Here is a 21,919-nt window from a genome sequence, read left to right on the forward strand (position 1 = left end):
ATTAACACTATGACCCCTAGTGTTAGCCATTTCAGTCCTGGGAAAAAGCCTCTGTCTATTCCACGACCAATGCCTCTCATCATCTTATACATCTGTATGAATTCCCTGCATGATTTTCTCCAGGCTAGATAAGACGATGAGCTCACTGTGGTTTTGTGATTGTTCAGGGCTCTGGACTAAGTTGGTTAAACTCCTGCTTCCCTGCTCTTTTCAATGTTTTGTGTCATTTTCACCAATTTCAAAGGACTGTGCTTCAGACAGTTGGGTTGTTGCAATGCGCCTCTAAAGTCTGACGGCAGACTGGCCAGTGAATCTTCCAATGGGGCAGAGTCAGAAACCAGAGTTGCCAGCACGAATCAAGGCTTTCAGGATCCAGAAAGAGATGGGGTACGGAGTTTACGAGGAAGAGGTAGAATCAGAGCAGCATGATGTGGCTACAAATGAAAGAACAGAAACATTTGGAGACTGGTTGAAAAAAATCTAGTTAATTTCTGCAAAATACTGGTGGAAATCAGCAGATCAGGTAGCAAATGTGGAGAGGAATAAAAAGACAGTGTCTAGGCCGAGCCCCTTCCGCATGCCTAGACTGTGTATAGTACTTCTCTGCTTAGTTGCTGCCTGAACTGCGGAGTTCCTCCAGCATTTTGTTTGTATGCGTCTCTGTATTTCCAGCAACAGCAGACTCTCTTGTGTTTTATGTCTGGATTTGCAAGAGGATTGTACTTGGGCATTAGATACACGGAATGCTTGTTGATATGAAGCATATTGTTTATGGGAGCCGCTTTCTGCGTTAAAACAGCTGATGAGCTTTATATACACACAAAGAAAAATTAGGTATGGATATGGAACCGGGGCTGGCAGAAACGTTTAATGCACCGCGTACCGTAAAGAGCTGTGTCACTGAAACACCGATCACATGCGCAGGCGTCAGGGTTGCTAATGTTTCCGCATAACGCGCATGCGCGCAGTACACCAAGGGGCCGCGGGAGGATCGGTGGAGGTAAGAGCGTTTGTCCTTGCGACGTTTTTTAGAACAGTCAGACATACTTTATTGATCCCGAGGGAAATTGGGATTAACACCCATCGAGGGACAATTGCTGTGAGATCCGCATACCGTGGCCCGCAATCCCGGCACAGTCCTGCTCTTGTCCTTCTCGCTCAGTCCCACGATCCGTACACGGGCCCTGGGGAGCTTCCGGCTGATCAGGGGAATGGGAACCGACGGATCTCTCAGACAGAGCTGAGCTCCAGCTACCTAAATGCAAGGATTGGGAACTCAGAAAAGGGAACAAAATCTTTTACAACAGCTGTTGAGAAAATCTGTAGAGAGGGCACAGTTTTAAGTTACTTGGGAGAAGGTACGTAGGAGATGTCAGGAGTGAATTTATTTCGCAGAGTGGTGAGTGCGTGGAATGGGCTGCCGGCGACTGTGATGAAGGCGGATACAATAGGGCCTTTTAAGAGGCTTCTGGATAGGTACATGGCGCGTAGAAAAATAGAGAGCTATGAGGTTAATTTCTAACGTAAGTAAATGTTCGGCACAGCATTGTGGGCCGAAGGGCCTGTAAGTTTTCTGTGTTTTTTCTCTATATTGGAAATCCAAGAAACACACACAAAATGCTGGAAGAACTCAGTATTAGTACTCTTTTCCATAGATGCTGTCTGGCCTGCTGAGTTCCTCCAGCATTTTGTATGTGCTCCTTCTCCTACTTCCTCTTGTTCTGGACTTTTCTACCCATGAGAACATGTTTTGACCCATACTCTCTGGGTACATAATGATATCAAACACCTTTGCCCTGGGCAACAAGTAGCTTTCACATCACAAATGTGCCAGGCTCCAATGAGACAGACTACTGCCCTTCCCTTCATATTCATTGATATTGCCATCAATGAGTTCACCACCATCAGTCACTTGGGGGAGGGTTCAGAGGAAATGTTTATGTACAATATTGAAACTGTTGTTACCTATGTGTATTGTGGTGATGCAAAAGTTGTTGGAGAATTTGCAAGTGGGAAGAACTGGGGTGATATTTGGAAATCTGACTTTTTAAAGCATCATTTAGCAAGCAAATCACACATGGACGTTGTGCAAAAGCTCTGGTGAGAAAATCCTTCATTACCCGCTACAGGCCTGCTACATAGATTGTGTGAGAGTGCAGCTGAACTCAATCAAACCCAGAGGAGATCAAAGTTCTTATTGACAGTGATTTGCTAGCTGTTGAAATGATTACCTCGAAATATAAAATTCAGTCCTCACCATGTTGTTGTCACTGGGTAAAAAATTGCATAGCACAATATTTTTGTGCACACTGGTCACTACAAATTAGAGGGGATATTGGTGGGGAGACCTCCGTTGTCCCTGATGCCCTCACCTACAGGATGTGCGTCCAACTGCAGATTGTAACCCTGAACTTTAAGGAGCTGAAGCTGGAAATGGATGAATTCCGGATCAGCTGGGAGACGGAGGGGTTGATAGATATGACATGAAGAGAGGTGAGTTACACCCAAGGTACAGGACACAGGAAACTGGGTGTGAGTCCGGAAGTGGAATGAGGTTAAATAGCCATCGTAGAGAACTCTTGTGGTCATCCTACACAACAACAATTGGACAACTTTAGAAACTGTTGGGGGGAATTACCTGGCAGAGGAAAGTCAAAGGGGTGATAGGGGATTCATTAGTTAGGGGAACAGAACTAGAAGCCTTATCCTAGTGGTAAGGCTTGCTGGTGCTTCCCTGTGGGGTGGGTGGTTAAACTAAAGTTGCAGGGAGGATTGGAGCCAGAATGACAGAACAGATAGTGGAGAGGTTGAATAGAATTGAATTGACTTTATTACATACATCCTTCATATACGTGAGGAGTAGAAATCTTTACGTTATGTCTCTGTCTAAATGTGCAACGTGCAATTTATAGTAAATTCATAATAATTAGTATGTACAACAGGACATTTTGATTATTAACAGAACATATAAAATATAAGAGAAATACAATTGTGTCAGCATGAATTAATCAGTCTGATGGCCTGGTGGAAGAGGCTGTGCTGGAACCTGTTGGTCCTGGCTTTTATACTGCAGTACTGTTTCCCGGATGGTAGCAGCTGCAACATTCTGTAGTTGGGGTGACTCAGCTCCCCAATGATCCTACGGATCCTTTTTACACAATAATGTAAATATACTGGTTAGTGGGAAGTTCACATCTACAGATGGGTTGGGCTGTCCACACTACTCTCTGCAGAGTCCTGCGACTGAGGGAAGTACAGTTCTCATACCAGGCAGTGATGCGGACTCTCAGGATGCTCTCAAGTGTGACCCTGTAGAAAGTTCTTGGGATTTGGGGAATCATACCAAACATCTTCAATAGTCTGAGGTGAAAGAGGCGTTGTTGTGCCTTTTTCACCACACAGCTACAGACGAGGTGAGATCCTCGGTGATGTGTATGCCGAGGAACTTAGAAACATAGAAAATAGGTGCACGAGTAGGCCATTCGGCCCTTCAAGCCTGCAGCACCATTCAGTATGATCATGGCTGATCATCCAACTCAGAACCCTGTACCTGCTTTCTCTCCATATCCCCTGATCCCTTTAGCCACAAGGGCCATATCTAACTTCCTCTTAAATATAGCCAATGAACCGGCCTCAACAGTTTCCTGTGGCAGAGAATTCCACAGATTCACCACTCTCTGGGTGAAGAAATTTTTCCTCATCTCAGTTCTAAAACGCATCCCCTTTATTCTTAAACTGTGACCCCTCGTTCTGGACTTCCCCAACATCGGAAACAATCTTCCTGCATTGAGCCTGTCCAATCCCTTTAGAACTTTATACGTTTCAATAAGATCCCCCCTCAATCTTCTACATTCCAGTGAGTATAAGCCTAGTCGATCCAGTCTTTCTTCATATGAAAGTCCTGCCATCCCAGGAATCAATCTGGTGAACCTTCTCTGTACTCCCTCTATGGCAAGAATGTCTTTCCTCAGATTAGGGGACCAAAACTGCACACAATATTCTAGGTGCGGTCTCACCAAGGCCTTGTACAACTGCAGTAGAACCTCCCTGCTCCTGTACTCAAATCCTTTTGCTATGAATGCCAACATACCATTTGCCTTTTTCACCGCCTGCTGTACCTGCATGCCCACCTTCAGTGACTGGTGTACAATGACACCCAGGTCTCGTTGCATCTCCCCTTTTCCTAATCGGCCAGCGTTCAGATAATAATCTGTTCTCCTGTTCTTGCAACCAAATGGATAACCTCACATTTATCCACATTAAATTGCATCTGCCATGAATTTGTCCACTCACCTAACCTATCCAAGTCACCCTGCATCCTCTTAGCATCCTCCTCACAGCTAACACCGCCGCCCAGCTTTGTGTCATCCGCAAACTTGGAGATGCTGAATTTAATTCCCTCATCTAAATCATTAATATATATTGTAAACAACTGGGGTCCCAGCACTGAGCCTTGCGGTACCCCACTAGTCACTGCCTGCCATTCTGAAAAGGTCCCGTTTTCTCCCACTCTTTGCTTCCTGTCTGCCAACTAATTCTCTATCCACATCCATACCATATCCCCAATACCGTGTGCTTTAAGTTTGCACACTAATCTCCTGTGTGGGACCTTGTCAAAAGCCTTTTGAAAATCTAAGTATACCACATCCACTGGCTCTCCCCTATCCACTCTGCCAGTTACATCTTCAAAAAATTCTATAAGATTCGTCAGACATGATTTTCCTTTCACAAATCCATGCTAACTTTGTCCGATGATTTCACCTCTTTCCAAATGTGCTGTTATCACATCTTTGATAACCGACTCTAGCATTTCCCCACCACTGATGTCAGACTAACCGGTCTATTATTCCCTGGTTTCTCTCTCCCTCCTTTTTTAAAAAGTGGGGTTACATTAGCCACCCTCCAATCCTCAGGAACTAATCCAGAATCTAAGGAGTTTTGAAAAATTATCACTAATGCATCCACTATTACTTGGGCTACTTCCTTAAGCACTCTGGGATGCAGACATCTGGCCCTGGGGATTTATCTGCCTTTAATCCCTTCAGTTTACCTAACACCACTTCTTTACTAACATGTATTTCCCTCAGTTCCTCCATCTCACTAGACCCTCGGTCCCTTACTATTTCCGGAAGATTATTTATGTCCTCCTTAGTGAAGACAGAACTAAAGTAGTTATTCAATTGGTCTGCCATGTCTTTGTTCCCTATGATCAATTCACCTGTTTCTGACTGTAAAGGATCTACATTTGTCTTGACCAATCTTTTTCTTTTCACATATCTATAAAAGCTTTTACAGTCAGTTTTTATGTTCCCTGCCAGCTTTCTCTCATAATATTTTTTCCCTTTTCTAATTAAGCCCTTTGCCCTCCTCTGCTGGTCTCTGAATTTCTCCCAGTCCTCAGGTGTGCTGCTTTTTTTTTGCTAATTTATATGTTTCTTCTTTGCACTTGATACTATCCCTAATTTCCCTGGTTTATATGTTTCTTCTTTGCACTTGATACTATCCCTAATTTCCCTGGTTTATTCTTCTGCCAAACTGGGATGAACAATTGTTGTAGTTCATCCATGCGATCTTTAAATGCTTGCCATTGTATATTCACCATGAACCCTTTAAGTATCATTTGCCAGTCTATCTTAGCTAATTCATGTCTCATACCTTCAAAGTTACCCTTCTTTAAGTTCAGAACCTTTATTTCTGAATTAACTATGTCACTCTCCATCTTAATGAAGAATTCCACCATACTATGGTCACTCTTACCCAAGGGGCCTCGCATGCCAAGATTGCTAACTAACCCTTCCTCATTGCTCAATGCCCAATCTAGAATGGCCTGCTCTCTAGTTGGTTCCTCGACATGTTGGTTCAGAAAACCATCCCGCATACATTCCAAGAAATCCTCTTCCTCAGCACCCTTACCAATTTGGTTCACCCAATCTATATGTAGATGGAAGTCACCCATTATAACTACTGTTCCTTTATTTCACACATTTCTAATTTCCTGTTTAATGCCATCCCCAACCTCACTACTACAGTTAGGTGGCCTGTACACAACTCCCATCAGTGTTTTCTGCCCCTTAGTGTTATGCAGCTCTACCCATATCGATTCCACATCCTCCAGGCTAATGTCCTTCCTTTCTATTGCGTTAATCTCCTCTCTAACCAGCAATGCTACCCCACCTCCTTTTCTTTCCTGTCTATCCCTCCTGAATATTGAGCTCCCATCCTTGGTCACCCTGGACCCATGTCTCTGTGATCCCAACTATATCATATTCATTAATATCTATCTGCACATTCAATTCATCCACCTTGTTACGAATGCTCCTCGCATTGACACACAAAGCCTTCAGGCTTGTTTTTACAACACTGTTAGCCCTTATACAATTATGTTGAAAAGTGGCTCTTTTTGCTTTTTGCCCTGGATTTGCCTGCCTGCCACTTTTACTTTTCACCTTACTACTTTTTGCTTCTACCCTCATTTTACACCCCTCTGTCTCTCTGCACTTGTTCCCATCCCCCTACCACATTAGTTTAAAGCCTCCTGAACAGCAGTAGCAAACGCTCCCCCTAGGACATTGGTTCCAGTCCAGCCCAGGTGCAGACCGTCCTGTTTATACCGGTCCCACCTCCCCCAGAACTGGTTCCAATGCCCCAGAAATTTGAATCCCTCCCCCTTGCACCATTTTTCAAGCCATGTATTCATCTGAAATATCCTCCTATTTCTACTCTGACTGGCACGTGGGACTGGTAGTAATCCAGAGATTATTACCTTTGTGGTCCTACTTTTTAGTTTATCTCCTAACTCCCTAAATTCACCTTGTAGGACCTCATCCCGTTTTTTACCTAACAGCTTTAACAACTTAAACAACTCCGCAGACAAAGTCAACCTGAAATGTTTGAGCATGGTGCGATGAATGTGCTGAGCTGTGTATATCACAATGCAAGAATCATCGTAGGAAAGCCAGATGAGCCCAGGACATGGAATTATGATATTGTGGCCGTTACTGGGAGTTGGTTGCACCCAACAATCTGAGGGATTTAGAGGAATAAATTTGCAGAGAGATCGCAGACTATGCCAAGAAACAAAGGTTGAGATGGTAAGCAAGTTTAAATTTCCATATACAGTCGGCCCTCCTTATCCATGGGGGATTGGTTCCAGGACCCCCCGCGGATGCTCAAGTCCCTTATTTAACCTGTCACAGTGCGATGGTCTGTAGGACCCAATGTAACTCCAGACTTTATTTAACCTGTCTCAGTGCAGTGGTCTTTAGGACCCGGTGCAGCTCTGAATCCGCAGTGTTTCTGTTCATGAAAATAATCACGATCATGATTGAAAATAAGCAGAAAGTAATAAAGTGATGGGAAAGATGTGAAACGCCATCGGTCATTGGAAAAAGTGTTAGGCTACAGTCGGTCAACGATCGGAACAATTTTAATGGAGCATGTGAAAGCTACAATTATTACTAAGCTACGCAGTGGTTTATTTATTGAAATATGTATGTTAAGCATATGCATATATGCATAGATGTAAAATATGTACTATATACTAAGAAAAACGTTTGACTAACTGACGCTAAATAATACTGAATGTACTTCAAATCTGACTTAAAGACGGACTCAGGAATGGAACTCATTCATAACCCAGGGACTGCCTGTACTTTTAAGTCATTTCTAGATTACTTATAATACCTAATACAATGTAAATACTATGTAAATAGTTGTTATACTGTATTGTTTTAGGGAATAATGACAAAAAAAATAGCCTGTACATGTTCAAGCAACGAGTGCTGGAGAGAGAACTTCCAGGTTTTCCCGATCCGCGGTTGGTTGAATCCACACATGCGGAATCCGCAGACAAGGAGGGCCGACTGTATTCACTTGGACTCCCATACTGTAAAAGGACTAGATGGGGTAGAGTTTGTCAAATATGCCCTTAATCAGTACGTAGAATTCTCAACGTAGAAGTGTGCAATAAGCTGTCAGGAAATGATCCAAAGCTGGTGACAGACCACGGGTTGAGATTCGAAATTGGAGAAAGGTCAATTTTGATGGTATCAGAAAGGATCTGAGAAGTGTAGATTGGGACAGGATGTTTTATGGCAAACGAGTACTTGGTAGGTTGGAGGCCGTCAGAAGTGAAATTTTGAGGGTGTAGAGTTCGTATGTGTCTGTCAAAATAAAAGTTGAAAATTAACTGGTGCAGGGAACATTGGTTTTCAAGAGATATCAAGGCCCCAGATATTTTGTTCCTGTAAATGCCTCAGACTGTTGGGTGCTACCAAGACTCATTAATAACTGCAATATCATCATTCCATGCACTGAGCATATCTGACCTTTTTTTTTAGTTGTCATCTGTTGGCTTCTAAAAGCTTCCCAATAATTTTTTGCTCTTTTGTTTACCCTCTCTTTGGCTTTTATGTTGGCTTTGGCTTCTCATTTCAGCCACGGTTGTGTCCTCCTGCCTTTCCAATGCTTCTACTTCTTTGGGATATATCTATCACTCAGCTCCTGAATTGCTCCCAGAAACTCCAGCCATTGCTGCTCCATCATTCCTACCAGTCTCCCCTTCCAATCAAGTTTGGCCAGCTTCTCTGTCATAAAAACATGCTGAAGTTCAGTACAGGAACATGCCATTTGGCCCATCTAGTCAATGCCAGAAAAACATTTAAGCTGTCTGATGCAACCACCTGCACCGGGACCATCGCCCTCCATACCCCTACCATCCAGGCTCCCATCCTAACTTCTTTTAAATGGTGAAACCGAGTTTCTTTTAAATGGTCACCTGTGCTGACATCTCATTCCACACTCTAACGAACAATTTAGTGAAGAGGTTTTCCAGATGCTCCCCATAAATTTTCACCTCCCCACTTACCCATGACCTCTGGTTGTCATCCCACTTAACATCAGTTGAAAAAGCCTGTTTACATTTACCCAATTTGTACACTCATATTTTGTCTACATAGAAACACAGAAAACCTACAGCACATTACAGGCCTTTTGGCCCACAAAGCTGTGCCAAACGTCCTTACCTTAGAAATACCTAGGCTTACCCATAGCCCTCTACTTTTCGAAGCTCCATGTATCCATCCAGGAGTCTCTTAAAAGAGCTTATTATGAATTATACAATTGATATGTTTATTTTGCACTGTATTAATCTTCACCTTGCTGTTTGGGCTTTTTTGTTTGTAGTTGGTTTGTAGAAGTGCATAAAAAAAGTTAATTAAAAAAAGGACCCTTTCATTCCCACCTCCACCACTGCTGCCTCCAGCCCATTCCACACACTTACCACTCTCTGCATAAAAAAAGCTAACTTCTATATTTGTAACAAATCCTCAAAGCAATGTTAATTTCCTTCTTTATGTTTAGAGCCTTTTTTAGGTGTATAAGAAGATGAGGGGCATTGATCGTATTGTTAACCCAGGTTTTTATCCCAGGGCTGAAATGGCTAACAGGAGGGGGAATAGTTTTAAGGTGTTTGGAAATATTCAATTTCATGATTGATGAAGGCTAATACACCATACGCCGCCTTAACCACAGAGTCAACCTGCACAGCTGCTTTGAGTGTCCTATGGACTTGGACCCCAAGATCCCTCTGATCCTCCACACTGCCAAGTATCCTGCCATTTACTTTGTACTCTGCCTTGGAGTTTGTCCTTTCAAAGTGTACCACCTCACACTTCTTCGGGTTGAACTCCATCTGCCACTTCTCAGCCCACTTCTGCATCCTATCAATGTCTCTCTGCAAGCTTCGACAATCCTCTACACTATCCACAACACCACCAACCTTTGTGATGTCTGCAGACTTGCCAACCCACCCTTCTACCCCCAAATCCAGGTCGTTAATAAAAATCACGAAAAGTAGAGGTCCCAGAACCGATCTTTGTGGGACACCACTAGTCACAACCCTCCAATCTGAATGTGCTCCTTCCAACATGACCCTCTGCTTTCTGCAGGCAAGCCAGTTCTGAATCAACCTGGCCAAACTTCCCTGGATCCCATACCTTCTGACTTTCTGAATAAGCCTATCGTGTGGTACCTTGTCAAATGCCTTACTAAAATCCATGTAGATCACATCCACTGCACTACCCTCATCTATATGCCTGGTCACCTCCTCAAATAACTATCAGACTTGTTAGATATGATCTGCCCTTCACAAAGCCTTGCTGACTGTCCCTGAATAGACCATAATTCTCTAAATGCCTATCTCTAAGAATGCCTATCTATAAATTCTATCTCTAAGAATTTTTTCCAACAGCTTTCCCACCACAGACGTAAGGCTCACTGGTCTATAATTACTGGGATATCCCTACTAACTTTTTTGAACAAGGGGACAACATTCACCATTCCCGTGGACAACGAGGACACAAAGATCCTAGCCAGAGGCTCAGCAATCTCTTCCCTCGCCTCGTGGAGCAGCCTGGGGAATATTCCGTCAGGCCCCAGGGACTTATCCATCCTAATGTATTTTAACAACTCCCAACATCTCCTCTCCCTTAATATCAACATGCTCCAGAACATCAACCTCACTCATATTGTCCTCAGCATCATCAAGTTCCCTCTCATTGGTGAATACCAAAGTGAAGTATTCATTGAGGACCTCGCTCACTTCCACAGCCTCCAGGCACATCTTTCCACCTTTATCTCTAATTGGTCCTATCTTAACTCCTCTCAACCTTTTGTTTGTCACATAATTGAAGAATGCCTTGGGGTTTTCCTTTACCCTACTCGCCAAGGCCTTCTCATGCTCCCTTCTTGCTCTCCTCAGCCCCTTCTTAAGCTCCTTTCTTGCTACCCTATATTCTTCAATAGACTCATCTGATCCTTGCTTCCTAAACCTCACGTATGCTGCCTTCTTCCATCTGACTAGATTCTCCACCTCACTTGTCACCCATGGTTCCTTCACCTTACCATTCTTTATCTTTCTCACCGGAACAAATTTATCCCTTACATCCTGCAAGAGATCCCTAAACAACAACCACAGGTCCATAGTACATTTCCCTGCAAAAACATCATCCCAAGTCAGACCAACAAGTTCTAGCCTTATAGCCTCATAATTTGCCCTTCCCCAATTAAAAATTTTTATGTCCTTTCTAATTCTATCATTTTCCATGATAATGTTAAAGGCCAGGGAGCGGTGATCACTGTCCCCCAGATGCTCACCCACTGAGAGATCTGTGACCTGACCCGGTTCGTTACCTAATACTAGATCTAGTATGGCATTCTCCCTAGTCGGCCTGTCAACATACTGTGACAGGAATCCGTCCTGGACATACTTAACAAACTCTGCCCCATCTAAACCCTTGGAACTAATCAGGTGCCAATCAATATTAGGGACTAATCCCGCCCGAAGCCACCCTAACGCTACACTCTTCATCACCACAGAAGGAGGTCATTCGCGAATGAATTCTCGCTGACTATCACTCTCTCTTTGTCATTCCCAATATTGCTTAGGCTGCCCGGCGTGCCGTGTCTATTGAGCAACATTAGGGAAGTTAAAGTCACTCAAGGTAACAACCCTGGTATTTTTGCACCTTTCCAAAAGCTGCCTCCCAATCTTCTCCTTGGTATCTCTACTGCTACCAGGGGCCTATAGAATACAGGTTTCCCCCGCAATTCGAAGGTAGAGCGTTCCTGTGAAATTGTTTGTAATCTGAAATGTCGTAAAGCGAAGAAGCAATTACCATTAATTTATATGGGAATATTTTTTGTGCGTTCCCAGACCCAAAAGAATAACCTACCAAATCAAAGCAAATAACACATAAAACCTAAAATAACACTAACATATAGTAAAAGCAGGAATGATATAATAAATTTATACCCTATATAAAGTAGAAATATTGTAGGTACAGTGTAGTTTCCTTATCAAACTCGGGAAGGCAGCGAACCAAAATCGATTTGGAGAAAAAAAAATCAGCACGTACACGCATAAGCAAACAACTGCCCGCACAAGGCTTCACGGTCATTGTAGTCTTTCTCGGGGTAAACACACGTATAAAGCGGGCGTCTTTTTTTCATAAAAGCGAAAATCCTCTTTGGTTAGCGAAAACAGGTACTAATGTAAGTCTTTCATAACAGCGAGTTGTCATAAATTGAACGTTCGAAAAGCGGGGGCCACCTGTACTCCCAAAAGTGTAACTGCTCCATTCCTGTTCCTGACTGCCACCCATACTGACTCAAAAGAGGATCCTGCTACATTACCCACCCTTTCTCTAGCTGTAATAGTATCCCTGACCAGTAACTCCCCTCCCCCCCCCCCCCCCCATCCCTTTTAAAGTACTGAAATCCAGGAATATTGAGAATCTACTCCTGCCCTGGTGCCAGCCACGTCTCTGTAATGGCCACTACATCATAATTCCATGTATGAATCCAAGCTCTCAGTTCATCACCTTTGTTCCTGATGCTTCTTGCATTGAAGTACACGCACGTTAGCCCTTCTACCTTACTACCCTTACCCCCTTTATTCTGCTTCTCTTTCCTCAAAGCCTCTTTATATGATAGATCTGGCTTTACCCCATGCAGTATACTTGCAGCTCTCGCATGACCTTTATCCTCCCAACACCTCACTATCTGCTCTAACACTCTGTTTCCCCTCTCCCTGCAAATCTAGTTTAAATCCCCCCAGAGCAGTACTAGCAAACCTTCCCACAAGGATGTTAGCCCCCTTCCAGTTCAGGTGCAATCTGTCTCATCGGAACAGGTCCCAGCTTCCCTGGAACAAGGCCCAATTGTCCAGAAACATGAAGCCCTCCCTCCTGCACCAACTCCTTAGCCACGTATTTAGCTGCATTATCTTCCTATTTCTAGCCTCACTAGCACATGGCATGGGTAGCAATCCTGAGATTGCAACCCCAGAGATCCTGTCCTTCAACTTTGCACCTAACTCCCTAAATTCTCTTTGCAGGACTTCCTCCTTCTTCCCATCCACATCATTGCCCCTACATGGACCACGGCATCTGGCTGCTCACCCTCCCTCTTGAGAATACTGAGAATTCAATTCGAGATATCGTGGACCCTGGCACCAGGGAGGCAAAACACCATTTGGAATTCTCGATCTCTTCCACAGAATCTCTTATCTGTCCCTCTAACTGTCGAATCCCCTATCACTACTCTCTCCTCTTTTCCCTCCTTCCCTTCTCAGCTGAGGGTCCAGTCTCAGTGCCAGAGGTGTAACCACTGCAACTTGTCCCTGGTAGGTCGTCCCTACCAACAGTATCCAAACGGTATACTTATTGTTGATGGGAACGGCCACAGGGGTGTTCTGCTCATTCTGTCTATTCCCCTTCCCTCTCCTGACAGTCACCCAGCTACCTGCCTCCTGACTTTTAGGGGTGACTATCTCCCTGTAACTCCTGTCTATTTCTGCCTCTGCTTTACGAGTGATACGAAGTTCATCCAGCTCCAGTTCCCTAACACGGTTTGTCAGGAGCTGCAGCTGGATGCACCTTTTACAGGTGTAGTCATCAGGGACAGCAGTGCTCGCCCTGACTTCCCACATACTGCAAACGGAGCACTCGACTGCCCTAACTGCTGCCTCCATTACCAACTCGTAAGTTAATTGGACTTATTAAAGGAACTTACCCGGCCTTACCTCACTGGGAGCAAGTTTGTCCTCAGCCTCTGCTTGCCAGAGCCTTCCTACTCTGTCTCCCACTACTCCATTGCCCGCTCCGTTAATCTGCTCGTTTGTTAAACTCTCCCGTTGTCTCACGGGCCAACTTTCACGCGCTTGCGCAGTCATGCCCCGTTCAAACTGCCAAAGAAATGACTGCCCCTTCTCAATCTGTTCGCATTTTAAACTCTCCCACTATCTCACGGGCCACCTTTCACGTGCTTGCGCAGTCGTTCAAACTGCGGTAGAAATGTACTTGTAGAATGTCTGGGGGTTTTCCTTAATCCTGCCCGTCAAGGCCTTCTCATGGCCCCTTCTTGCTTTCTTAATTTCTTACTTAAGCTCCTTCCTATTAGCCTTATAATCTTCTGGATCTCTAGCATTACCTCTCTGAACCTTTTGTAAGCTTTTCTTTTCTTGACTAGATTTATTACAGCCTTTGTACACAACAGTTCCTGTACCCTACCATAACTTCCCTGTCTCATTTGAATGTACCTATACAGAACTCCACACAAATATCCGCTGAATATTTGCCACATTTCTTTCGTACTTTTCCCTGAGATCATCTGTTTCCAATTTAAGCCTCCAGTTTCCTGTCTGATAGCTTCAGTATTCCCCTTACTCCAATTAAATGCTTTTCTAACTTGTCTGTTCCTATCTCTCTCCAATGCTATGGTAAAGGAGACAGAATTATGATCACTATCTCCAAAATGCTCTCCCACTGAGAGACCTGACACCTGACCAGATTCATTTCCCAATAGCAGATCAAGTACAACCTCTCCTCTTTTAGGCTAATCTACATATTGTGTCAAGAAACCTTCCTGAACACACCTAACAAACTCCACCCCGTCTAAACCCCTCGTTCTAGGGAGATGCCAATCAATATTTGGAAAATTGAAATTAAAATCTCCTTTCCCACCATATTAACAGAAAGATGAGCATGTACACTAAAAACAGGATACTGCAGTGCTACATTTTTTCTATCCTGACTTATGGAAGTGAATGCTGGACCATTTCCCCAGAAATGGAAAAGAGACTAGAAGCAGCTGAATTATGTTTCTACAGGAGAATGTTGAAAATATCATGGAGCACACACAAATCAAATGAAGAAGTTCTCAGAAGAGCCCAAGCAGTTAGATCACTCATTACCAACAATAAGAGAAAGACAGCTCATTCCTAGGACACATCATGAGGAAAGATGAACTAGAAAAACTCATACTCTCTAGAAAGATCGAGGGGAGCAAACCTAGAGGAAGACCGCGGCCTATGTAGATCAAAAGCCCAGCCGGGTGGCTACATATCGAGGAAATGGAAGTCATCCAAAGAACGAGGGATAGATCTGTATGGAAAACCATGGTCACTGATGTCCGCATCGAATATGATACCTAGACAGACAGACATCACGACAACTCTGTTATTGTTACACCTTTCCAGGATCTGTTTCCCTATCTGCTGCACGATATCCGTTACTATTGAGCGGCCTATAAACCCACCCCCCCCACCCCCCCCGTAGACAATCCCTCCATGGCATCCACCTTTTCTGCAGCTGTGACACTATCTCGGATCAACAGTGCCTCCCTCCCTGTCCTTTCTGAAACATCTAAAACCCGACACTTGAAGTAACCAATCCTGTCCCTGAGCCATCCAAGTCTCTGTAATGGCCACCACATCACATCTCCAAATACTGACCCACGCTGTAAGCTCATCCGCTTTGTTCACAACACTCCTTGCATTAAAATAGACACATCTCAAACCTTCGGTCTCTTATCACCTGCCTGTCCTCCCTCTTGCACTGTCTACAAGCTTTCTCTATTTGTGAGCCAACTTCTTCCCCAGTCTTTTCAGTTCAGTTCCCACCCCCCAGCAATTCTAGTTTAAACTCTCCCCAGTAGCCTGAGCAAACCTCCCCGCCAGGATATTGGTCCCCCTGGGATTCAAGTGCAACCTGTCCTTTTTGTACAAGTCACACCTGCCCAAAAGCAGTCCCAATGATCCAGAAATCTGAATCCCTGCCCCCTGCTCCATTCCCACAGTCATGCATTTATCCTCCACCCCATCCTATTCCTATACTCACTGTCGTGCACAGGGTAATCCCGAGATTACTACCTTTGCCGTCCTGCTTCTCAACTTACTTCCTAACTCCCTGTAGTCTTTTTTCAGGACCTCTTCCCTTTTCCTACCTATGTCATTGGTACCAATATGTACCACGACCTCTGGCTGTTCTCCCTGCCACCACAGGATATCTTGGACGCGATCCAAAACATCCCGGACCCTGGCACCTGGGAGGCAAACTACCATCCGAGTTTCTTTCCTGCATCCACAGAATCACCTGACTGATCCCCTAACTACTATCACTATTGTCCCCTATCACTACTGCATTCCTCTTCCCTTCCCTACCCTTCTGAGCCACAGTGCCAGAGGCACGGCCACTGCCACTTCCCCTAGTTAGGCTGTGCCCCCCCCCCAACAGTACTCAAACAGGAGTACTTATTTTCAAGGGGTACTCTCTAATACCTGACTCTTCCCCTTCCCCCTCCTGACTGTGACCCACCTATCTGTCTCCCGTGCCCCGGTGTGATCACCTGCCTGTAACTCCTCTCTGTCACGTCCTCACTCTCCCTGATGAAGCAAAGGTCATTGAGCTGCATCTCCAGTTCCCTAACTCAGTCCCTCAGGAGCTGCAGCTCGACACACCTGGGCCATCCGGGAGGCTGGGAGACTCCAGGACCTCCCACATCTGACATCGAGCACAGAAAACTGGCCTCACACTCATACTACCTCCTTTCTGCAATTAACACAGTTAAACCTACCTCATCTTGTCCTGTTAGCGTCAATGCCCTACCACTCTGCAGCTTCTCACTCTGAGGAAATAGGTACCGAGGGATGTCAGGGGTAAGTTTTTTTACACAGAGTGGTGTGTGTGTGGAATGCACTGCCAGTGAAGGTGGTAGAGGCTGATACAATAGGGTCTTTTAAGAGCCTCTTAGATAGGTACATGGAGCTTAGAAAAATAGAGGGCTAGGGAAATTCTAGGCAGTTGCTAGAGTAATTTGCATGGTCGGCACAGCAATGTGGGCTGAAGGGCCTGTAATGTGCTGTAAATATCTCTGTTCTATGTTCTATATTAAGGAGCAAAACAACTCCGGCTATTCTCCAATCCTCTGGTACGTCCCCCTGTCACTAAGGATGAATTAATTATCTCTGCTAGGGCCCCGACACCAAGACTGGGAGTATAGTGGACAGCGAGGAAGACCATCATGGCTTGTAGTGCGATCTGGACCAGCTGGGAAAATGGGTTGAGAAACAGAAAATGAAATATAATGCGGACAAGTGTGAGGTGTTGCACTTTGGTAGGATCTTCCAGGGTGGGTCTTACACAGTGACTGGTAGGAGGAGTGTTGTTGAAGAAAGGGATCTGTGAATACAGGTCTATATTTCACTGGAAGTGCTATCACAGTTCGATAGGGATGAAAAGAAAGATTTTGACACATTGGCCTTCATACACGTATTGAGTGCAGGAAATGTATGTATGTTGAAGTTGTATAAGACATTGGTGAGGCCTAATTTGGAGTATTGTGTGCAGTTTTGTTCACCAACCTACAGGAAGATGTAAAAGAGGTTGAAAAAGTTCAGAGATAATTCGCCAGGTCTGGAGGACTTGGGTTACAAGGAGAGATTGAACAGGCCTGGGCTTTATTCCTTGGAATGTAGAAGATTGCGGGGAGATTTGATGGAGGTGTACCAAAATTCTGAGGGTTGTAGTTGGGGGAAATGCACGCTGGTTTTTTCCACTGAGATTGGGTGGGACTGCAACCAGAGGCCATGGGTTAAGGGTGAATGGTGAAACATTAAGGGGAACATGAGGGGAAACTTCTTCACATAGACGGTCATCCAGGCGTGGAATGAGCAGACCACCCAAATGGTGTATGCGAGCTCAATTTCAACATTGAAGATGTTTGTATAGGTACCTGGATGGTAGGGGTATGGGAGTAGACAGTTTAAATAGTTCAACACAAACTAGATAGGCCAAAGGGCCTGTTTCAGTGTTGTACTTTTCTATGACTCTGTGACAAGAAAATGAAATCATATTAATATTCATTTAATTCCTTTTAACAGCTGTGCGGACCAACCATTCATCTGGGCAGGAAATGTTTACATGCTTTTATAACTGTGGCACTTTAAATTTACAGTAGATGAAAGAAAATCCCAGCTGCGCATTAACAAAGGCTGTTTGTGTGAGAGTATTTCAGTTATGGTGGGGGCCAGGAACCCATGCATCTCAGTGGGAACAGGGAATAATACCAGTGGAGAGAGTCAAATTGAGCCAAGTCACAGATAGGAGACGGCAGAAATGCCCCATTCTTATAGATACAGGAAGAGCATCAGAGAATTTGATGGTCATTCCAGATACCAGCACTGTGCCCAGACAGAAGACGATTTCTCTCTCCAACTTGTGTTGAACCTTGGCAACTGAAGTGACCTCATCTGAATTGTTGTCCTTGACCCATTGATGTATTTTGTAAATCTTTTTACAGGTTAAAAAGGACAAGGAATTTATCTCCAGAAATCTCATTCATGGCACGCCAGTTTTGCTGTCTCTGTCCACGTATTTAAGAAGGGATTCACTTGATCACACTTCCTGCTCAGACTGTGGGGAGCGATTCACTCAGTCATCTGACCGACTGGCACGCCCGTCATTTTACGCAGGGAAAGGCCGTTCACCTTTTCAGACTGTGGGGATTCAAGGTCATATGAAGTTACAGGGGACAAGGCCGTTCACCTGTGGGTGAGAAGGGATTCAGTCAGTCTTCCCACCTGTGGACACACCAGACAGTACACACTGGGCAGAGGTTGGTCATCTGCTGAATTTATGGGAAAAATTCACTTGGTCATCTGACCTAATGGCTCACCAGCGAGTTCACACTGGGGAGCGGCCGTTCACCTGTTCGGATTGTGGGAAGGGATTCACTTGCTCATCTAAACTGAAGGTACATCAGAGGGTTCACACTGGAGAGAGGCCATTCACCTGCTCAGACTGTGGGAAGGGATTCACTGAGTTAAATAGCCTACAAGCACACCTGTCAGTTCACACTGGAGAGAGGCTGTTCACCTGCTCAGTGTGTGGGAAGGGATTCACTCGGTCATCTGACCTAATGACACACCAACGAGTTCACACCGGGGAGCGGCCGTTCACCTGCTCAGACTGTGGGAAGGGATTCACTTGCTCATCTAATCTGAAGGTACACCAGAGAATTCATAGTGGGGAGAGGCCATTCACCTGCTCAGTCTGTCGGAAGGGATTCACTCAAGCATCCAACCTACAAGGACACCAGCGAATTCACACTGGGGAGCGGCCGTTCACCTGCTCGGACTGTGGGAAGGGGTTCACTTGCTCATCCCATCTGAAGGAACATCAGCGACTTCACACTGGGGAGAGGCCATTCACCTGCTCGGACTGTGGGAAGGGATTCACTTGCTCATCCCAACTGAAGATACATCAGCGAGTTCACACCGGGGAGAGGCCGTTCACCTGCTCAGACTGTGGGAAGGGATTCACTCGGTCATCCGACCTACTGGTACACCAGTCAGTTCACTCTGGGGAGAGGCCATTCACCTGCTGTGAATGTGGAAAGGGATTCACTCAGTCATCCACTCTACAGAGACACCAGTCAGTTCACACTGGGGAGAGGCCGTTCACCTGCTCAGTCTGTGGGAAGGGATTCACTCAATCATCCTCCCTACAGAGACACCAGTCAGTACACACTGGAAAGTAGCCGTTCACCTGCTCAAACTGTGGGAAAGGATTCACTTTGTCATTCATCTCAAATGAAGATACATCAGCAAGTTCACGCTGGGGAGAGGCCATTCATCTGCTCAGACTGTGGGAAGGAAGTCACACAGTTAGCTAACCTACAAGCACACCACTCAGTTCACACTGGGGAGAGGTCGTTCACCTGCTCAGACTTTGGGAAGAGATTCTCTCAGCCAAATCAACCAAATGTGCATCATTGAGTTCACATTGGGGTGAGGCTGTTCACCTACTCTGAATATGGGAAGCGATTAACTCAGTCATCTAACCTCATGTAACTCTCGCTTTGGCAAGCAGCTTAATATAGGGGGTGATAGCCCCCCAGCCCAGCCAAACTTAAGAAATCTCGTTTGGGTGGATGCTGCATGATGTGCCCCCGTTACAAATCAGTACCCCGAAATTACAAACAGTACGCAATATGTGATTAAACGATTGAGCTTTATAATTCTTACTTTGACTATAGGGTTAGTAAAGAAAACAAAAAAAAGAAAAAGGGCCCACTCTCTCCATTCGCATCTTCTCATCTCTCCCCAGCAAAAGACCATGAAAATCTCTCTTCCAGACTCACAAGAAAGAACATTTCTGTCAGTGGATAGCCCTCCAAAACCCTGTTATCTCTAGTCATAACCTAAACATTGCTGCTACAGAGAAACCATTACCTCAGCTGTGAAACATTGCAGAGAGGCCATTACATTAGCAATGAAACCTTACAGCGTGTTGCACTTGTGACCCACTACAGGGTTCACACTAGGGAAAAAGTTTCAATAAGCTGCATGCTGGATATTTGTCCATCACTGTTGCTGAATGGAATTTTGAGAGTGACTGTTGGTGCTGAACTCTGCAATTATTGCTGCTGCTCACCACACCCAGTTCTGCACCCTGGTCACTAGGCATGGGAGGAGTTTCTTCTGCTGCATATTCACCTTTAGTGGGACCAGAGTTTAATATTCTAGATATGAGACAAATAAATTCAGTTCTATTTTAAACTCTGTCTCTGATACTTAGTGAATTTATAACAGACCTGGTGTACAGTAGAGAGTCAACTCAGGGCAGCTGGACCCTGCCAAGGATTCTGTTCTATGACAGTCCTTTTAAATCCTCCCCTGTTGTTCATCTCTAGCTCTCCCTGTGGTGATGGGTCCCAAACAGTCACCACAGTGTAGGTGAAGAGGTTTCCCTTGAATTTTCTGCAGACCGAAGAAGTTGAGAAGGGAATCAGCAGCGGGGCGTGGCAACGAATGACAGAGTAGCAACATTTGGAAGCTGACAAAGAAAATCTTTCGGTTGTCTGACTGATGACACAAACAATACTTGTGGTGAGGTGCTCCAGTGGTCGAGGCACATGTGTTTGCTGGGAATGGTTTTTATCTTTTGAGTGACGTCTTCCTGCATATTTATCCTGTAATGTTATATCCGGATGGTTATTCTCCATTGTTCTATCTGTAATAATGTTTGATTCTCTATAATTTGTAAGATTTTGTCTCTAAAACTGGATCAGGCTTGAATTTATGGTGTCTTTATGAAGTGGTGAAGGGCATTCATGAGTTTGTATTTTATAGCAAGATTTTTGTAAGTGATATTTGCCACTTGATTGTACCTTTGTAAGTAATCAGATTGAGTTAAACTGCTGCAGGATCCTGGAATGTGTTGGATTGTGTCTAGTTTCTCTTGCCATTTTCTGCACTTACTGCCTTATTTGATTGTCTTTCATGTATTTTTGATTTTTTTCCCCCTTTTGTTAACCACCTTGTCCTGTATTTCTGCAAGAGACCCCTCTGTTTCTGGGAAAAGGTCTCCAACTCTCAGTCAGGTGCTCGATGCCTCCTTGTCACCATCTAGTCTACTCAGATCATTGGGATGTCTCCCATGGAGGGTCATACTCATTCCACTGGTTAATGTTTTCTTCCATAGTGATGATTCATTTTTCTCAGTTGGCCTCTCATTTAAGTTTTCTGGTCTGTATTTCTTACCACGATTGCATATACACACATGGAGTGCTGAATCCTGTTCATTTTTGATGAAAAGATATACTTAGAAGTTTTTTCTGACTGTGTTTTTTCATGTGTGTTATTTCTCTATCTCCTTCTGTCCAAGGTAGTGTTAATCTAAGTGGGTTTGAGTGTAAATAGTCTTCTCTAAAGTTTTCTAAAGTTCTTACTTTGTAAATATTACTAATTGAAACAGGAGCAAGATATTTTTATAAAAAATAAAGTAAATGTCGGTATTGATGAAAGTGTTTATTGCCTTTGTTGTATTTCTTAACTGCTGAGCTCTGGTTGGGTTTTTTAAGCCTTGAACTAAATTTTGTCAAAGGTTTTCCCTATTTTGCACTACCTTCTATTTTCTTCGCATGTTGATTTTCAAGATACGTGGGTATCAAGAGTCCCGATGAAGGGTCTTGGCCCAAAATGTTGATTCCCATCCATAGATGCTGCCTGATGTGCTGAGCTCCTCCAGCACTTTGTGTGTAGTTCTCTAGATTTCTAGCATCTGCAGGTCCACTTGTT

General features: G+C 44.5%; 1 protein-coding gene across 1 annotated transcript; it reads left to right on the forward strand.

Annotated features, from left to right (window-relative positions):
• The first annotated feature begins 932 nt into the window (after window positions 1-932).
• Window positions 933-21,628, forward strand: LOC140731918 (uncharacterized). Its single transcript, XM_073053904.1, has 2 exons — window positions 933-1,000; window positions 18,139-21,628. The coding sequence occupies exon 2, from the start codon at window positions 18,505-18,507 to the stop codon at window positions 19,375-19,377; it is 873 nt and encodes a 290-aa protein (XP_072910005.1). The 5' UTR covers window positions 933-1,000; window positions 18,139-18,504; the 3' UTR covers window positions 19,378-21,628.
• The last annotated feature ends 291 nt before the right edge of the window (window positions 21,629-21,919 follow it).

This window comes from Hemitrygon akajei, chromosome 8 (assembly GCF_048418815.1).
Source record: "Hemitrygon akajei chromosome 8, sHemAka1.3, whole genome shotgun sequence".
Classification (NCBI taxonomy): domain Eukaryota; kingdom Metazoa; phylum Chordata; class Chondrichthyes; order Myliobatiformes; family Dasyatidae; genus Hemitrygon; species Hemitrygon akajei.